Source organism: Neophocaena asiaeorientalis, unplaced genomic scaffold (genome assembly GCF_003031525.2).
Source record: "Neophocaena asiaeorientalis asiaeorientalis breed wild unplaced genomic scaffold, Neophocaena_asiaeorientalis_V1.1 scaffold461, whole genome shotgun sequence".
Classification (NCBI taxonomy): Eukaryota; Metazoa; Chordata; class Mammalia; order Artiodactyla; family Phocoenidae; genus Neophocaena; species Neophocaena asiaeorientalis.
In genome coordinates, this window is record NW_020173230.1 from 2,906,956 (window position 1) to 2,912,374 (window position 5,419).

At 52.7% G+C, this 5,419-nt stretch overlaps 1 protein-coding gene across 2 annotated transcripts in view; it reads left to right on the top strand.

Annotated features, from left to right (window-relative positions):
• The first annotated feature begins 1,386 nt into the window (after window positions 1-1,386).
• The window catches only part of SERPINE1 (serpin family E member 1), a 7,763-nt gene continuing 3,730 nt past the window's right edge, over window positions 1,387-5,419 (top strand). Inside the window, exons 1-5 of one of the 2 annotated variants that reach the window (XM_024745461.1) lie at window positions 1,387-1,530; window positions 2,170-2,441; window positions 2,993-3,226; window positions 3,762-3,956; window positions 4,569-4,767. In XM_024745461.1, the coding sequence (XP_024601229.1) occupies window positions 2,171-2,441; window positions 2,993-3,226; window positions 3,762-3,956; window positions 4,569-4,767 (899 nt within the window). In that variant the 5' untranslated portion in view covers window positions 1,387-1,530; window position 2,170. Of the gene's footprint in view, window positions 1,531-2,169; window positions 2,442-2,992; window positions 3,227-3,761; window positions 3,957-4,568; window positions 4,768-5,419 lie in introns of those variants that run through there. The other variant, XM_024745462.1, reaches the window with a different exon arrangement.

The following is a 5,419-nucleotide window of genomic DNA, read 5'->3' on the forward strand; positions in this document are numbered from 1 at the left end:
CCCTTCTCTTCGTGCCACCCCACATCCCCACCTGGTTCCCAGGGGCAACAGGAAAAACAAAGGTGGAAGCAGAGTGAAAATGGGAAAGTCCTCCAGCTGCAGTTGCCCTTGGTATCTGTTTACTTAAAAAATCCAAAACAAACATCCCGACACATCCACCCACTTAAACTTCCTGTGATTCTGCTACCGGCTGTCTCCATGGATACTCCCAGTTGAACCCCAACACCTACACAAAACATGACAGTGTGTGGACTCCGCCACCCAAGTCAAGGGCTCCATCTCCCCCAGGACCCCTCTGGCACTACCCTGTCCACAACATCAGGCTACACAGCCAAGGGTGCCACCAGACCCCTAAATGCACCAGCCCAGTCCTACAAACTGGCCTCTAGCCAACGTCCACCATCTATAGAATTCTTTGGCCACTTTGCCACCCCTAATCCCAGTGCCCTAGAAGCACACCCCGTAAACCCGCCATGAACTGACGCCCTTACTTCCATCCCTACCGCCGCCACTCCAGCCCTCCAAATGTTTGCATCTGGAGGAAAAGGATAAGATGTAATCCTCCCCAGTCACAGCGGGCGGCTCAGAAAAATGAAACCTACACACTGGGCTCCTAATTTCCCACCAAGGCTTTACCCCTTTACCCCGGTTACCCACCACCCCACCCAGCACACCTCAAACCCCAGCCATACAGGACTGTTGACACAAAGAGAGCCCTGGGGACACCACCAGAGTCTGGACACGTGGGGGAGTCAGCCACACATCACCCGATGGACGGGCTGGCAGGCGCTTGGCAGGGAAGACGGAAAGGGGGGAGGGAGTTCTCCACCAGGCTCATGTCCTAGACAGTCAAAACCCAGACAATCACATGGCACGCTCCGGGCCCTCTGGCTGCTGGGATGTAGTCAGGAAGAGGGAGGGGTGTTCTTCCCAGTTTGGCCAGTGCATGGAGCTGGTGGACAAAAGTCTGCAGGATCTTTAGTTTCTTTGATAACTCTGCAGCGATCTGTTTCTCCAAAGGAAAAGGAGGAAGTGTAAATCATTTCCCTACACTGAGCACTGGGGAAAGTGAGCACTGGGTGCCAGGGGTCGAGCTGGCGTAACATCCTGAGGCAGAGGGCAGCAGAATGAAGGGAGGCCCTGGGGTCAAGGCAACCAGGATTTGCTCAATTGTTCCAAGCCCTCTCTCTCACATGTACACACACAGGGCAGCACGCACACACACACAGATGCCTCAGCAAGTCCCACAGAGGGAGGTGCTGAGGGGGCCCGGCTGCTGTTCAGACAGACTTCCAGAGCCAGAAAGTGGGCGTGGCCGGGCCATGAGTTAATCTACTTCCGGCCCACATCTGGTATAAAGGGAAGCTGCAGGCTCCAGAGGAGCACAGCTGCATCTGGCTGAAAGACCAAGAGCACTGTCCAAAGAGCCACACCCCCTCCCCAGCAGAGGAGTAGCCACCACGGTCAACACCCGCAGCCCCAGCAGCAGCAGGACAAACTGACCGTCACAAGGCACCTTGAGAATTTCAGGTAAGAGAAAAGCAAACTCTCCATCTCCGGACCTCGGAGCCTAAGGCAGGGAGCACCCCTGCAGACGATCCTCAGTGTTCCTCTTTCTTTCCCCGGAGACCTGCAGCCCTGAGATGACCCCGTCATATCAGTGATCACAGGAGAGTGGGGAAGATGGGCAGGACCCCCCAACAATCCCACCACCCAGAAGCAAGGGCCTCACTTCTCTTGGACCCTCTCCATTGAGACATTCCCCCTTCCCAGCGCAGGAAAGGGGTTTTTCATGCCTGCTAACTTGAATGAAGCCATGATTGTGAAAGCATCACAAGAGAATTAAAAAGCATCGTGTAAATCACAGATGTTATTATAATTTCACCTTTCAACCTCCTGGAAGGGAAAGGAGATCTCTTGGAGGGTGGAGCCAGCGGTTTCCAAGATTCCCACAGGTGAAAACGCACTTAAGACTCCCTGGGGCTGAGACAGAGGGGAAAAGACTCAGGATCTGAACCCATCATGGTTTCTGTCTTGCCCTCCTGTTCACGTATCATCTGCTAGCGGCAAACATGGGGAGCCTGGCCATGGCTGGGGTCCCATCACCCCTCCCTACTCACCATCCTTCCGGAACAATTCCCTCATCAGATCCTTTTCCACTGGCTCTAGGATGCCGACGTCTCCTGTCTTTGCCTGTCTCGCACTGGGCGTGGCCCTCATCTTTGGTGAAGGGTCTGCCTCCTACCATCACCAGTCTCCGGCGGCCCACCTCGCCGCAGACTTTGGAGTGAAAGTGTTTCAGCAGGTGGTGCAGGCCTCCAAGGACCTCAACATGGTTTTCTCACCCTATGGGGTAGCCTCAGTCATGGCCATGTTACAGCTGACCACAGGAGGAGAAACACAGCGGCAGATCCAAGAGGCGATGCAATTCAAGGTTGATGGTGAGAGATGGGGCAGAGTGGGAGGCGGGCATTCACGTCGTCTTCCCAGGACAGGGGTGTAACCGACCAGAGGCAGAGGAAGGGCTGACCCCAGCTTAGCTGAGCCAACTCCTGTCCTCCCATGCCACAGGGATGGACCACTGCATCTTCTTCTCACCACACCCTGTGTCACTTGGTTATTGGACAGTCACAAGGTGTACAGGCCAGTGGATCTGGTATAAAACAGCTGGGGCTGTTGTAAGCGTCAACTAGAACGATGCATGTGAAGTGCCTGACAGCTATTGTTATTATTAAAAGAAAAAATTAGGATTTATAACTTAAAAACAGAGAAAAATATTCCAAGCCAAAGATAAGGGTTAGGACCTAAGATTTTTGAAGAAAAGAGGGAGATGCAGGAAAGATTAAGGTTTGGAATGAAATCTCCATCCAGAGACCTCCGGGGGAGCAGAAGAGTCCTGTGCATGTGGGCAGGGTTAGGGGAAGTTAGCCCCACTGGGAGCCCTGGGTTTGAGATGACCTTAATGTGTCCTTTCCTCCCCACTTTGGCCCAGAGAAGGGCATGGCCCCTGCCCTCCATCAACTGTACAAGGAGCTCATGGGACCATGGAATAAGGATGAGATCAGCACGGCTGATGCCATCTTTGTGCAGCGGGATCTGAAGCTGGTCCAGGGTTTCATGCCCCACTTCTTCAGGCTGTTCCGCACCACAGTCAAGCAGGTGGACTTCTCAGAGACAGAGAGAGCCAGGTTCATCGTCAACGACTGGGTGAAAAGACACACAAAAGGTGAGCAGGCAGGGAAAGGAGGCCAGTTCCCAAGGGCCTGCAGAGAAAAGGGATTCAAATCCTAAGTGTCCTAACCTCTCCCTTCCAGCATCTTCTGCTCTGTAGACAGGTCAAGTGCTTTAAGAATCAAAGCATCGTGTTTTTCCATAATTAGGCTTTCCCCGTGAACCAACTCTAAAGTCATCCCTAAAAAGTATTGCGAGGTGTTATAAGGACAGTAATAACCATGACAAGGGTCACACACAACCCGTCAAGACTGCAGCTTAGGGAGCAAAGTAAGGGGAGACATATTTCCAGGTCTGATCCTGGACAGGATCCCAAGACCACGAAAGTGTGGTGAGCTGGAAGGCTTTCCGAGACTCTTAGGAAGATGAAAGGGGTTGAAAGCAACTAGATAGGTTCACTAAACCTTACCCAGTCTGTCTTCTGACGGAATCCCTTCTGACACACATCCATTGGAGGACTGGGCGCTAAAGAGGATCATCTAAAAGGGTTTAAAAATATCTAGCCTCCTGATCGCCTCGATTTCCCACAGGCATGATCAGCGACCTACTTGGCGAAGGGGCTGTGGACCAGCTGACACGCCTGGTACTGGTAAACGCCCTCTACTTCAACGGCCAGTGGAAGATGCCTTTTCTAGAGTCGAGCACCCACCACCGCCTCTTCCACAAGTCCGATGGCAGCACTGTCTCTGTGCCCATGATGGCTCAGACCAGCAAGTTCAACTACAGTAAGTGCAAGACCCTCCCTTCCCCAAGTCCCACAGTGACTGCACCTCATCCCTGGGGGGCATCCCCTCTAAGGGAGGAGAAACCCTAGAATACACCCCAGCTGTGACAAAGACTCCCCAGGTAGGAGACACTGGGATTATCAGAGCAGCAGAAAGTAGCTTTTACCTTGTGCAAGATGAAGCTGAAATCCAGAAATTCCCTCAGGCCCATATTTGGCCAGTTTGACCCCATCTCTCGTCTTCATGTGGTTCTAGTGTGATAACCTGGGGTTCACAGATCCTTCTGGGGAAGAGTGATGTGAAAGTTGAGATTAAGGAGATGGGGATTGGAATGAATTAGTAGCTGGGTACTGGAGAGAAGGCTGTGAAGGTGAAGAAGGCCAACAGGAGACAGAGAACCCAGAAGATACTGTGATTTAGCAGAAGAGAAGGGAAATGGGAATAAAGACATTGAACAGGGGAGTGGTGGGGTGGGGGAGCCTCAAAAACTAGGATGGAGAGCTGGCTTCCAAAGAGTGGAGGGGACAGGAGGACTAGTTGAAAAGCCAGTGCTGGGTTAGAACCAACAAGAGCTGGAGCCATTGCCAATGCGCCATCTTGGTGTCTTCATAGCTGAGTTCACCACCCCCGACGGCCATTACTACGACATCCTGGAATTGCCCTACCATGGGAACACTCTCAGCATGTTCATTGCTGCCCCCTATGAAAAAGAGGTGCCTCTCTCTGCCCTCACCAGCATTCTGGATGCCCAGCTCATCAGCCAGTGGAGAGGGAACATGACCAGACTGACCCGCCTCCTGGTTCTGCCCAAGTAAGCCACCCTTTGCTCTTGCCACACTTGCCAATGCTCTAGTCCCCTCTGCCTGCCCCCTCCCCTCTCCCCTGGTTCCCTGAAAGTGCCACCCCCATGTGGAGTTTCCCAAACATGACATCTGCAGGGTAGGGACAGGGACGTGTGTGGGTGGCTGATGGGAAACACTCCGGCCTGGGGGGTTTGATTAAGATTCCTCTCATCATCCCTCTTCTGCTGGAGGGCTGCAGGGGAGTTTTCTGGACCATGCCCCACATTTACCACCCTCTGAATACTCAGCAAAAGCTAGCCAAAGGAAGAGCCAGAGAGATAGATGATGCAGGGTTGGGGTGGAGGGGAATACGTTGATCTACACTCTTTTAGGAATGCCCCTCACTCCCACCCCCATCTCTTCAAGTTAGCATCTAAACAATGGAGACAAAAGGAATCACTTCCGCAGATGAAACAGCCAGAACTACAGCTTCTAGCTGGCTTCCAACGAAGCAGAGTTTTAAAAATCCTTCTGCAGAAGCAAAGAGGGTGCCGGAGGCTGAGGCTGGATAATTCCAGAATTGTGGGGAAGCTTCCCACCATGCTTACCCCAAATTCCCAGATGCCATAATGCCAGGCTTAGGGAAAGAGGATCATTTAGTTGGTTAGCACGCACTCTCTC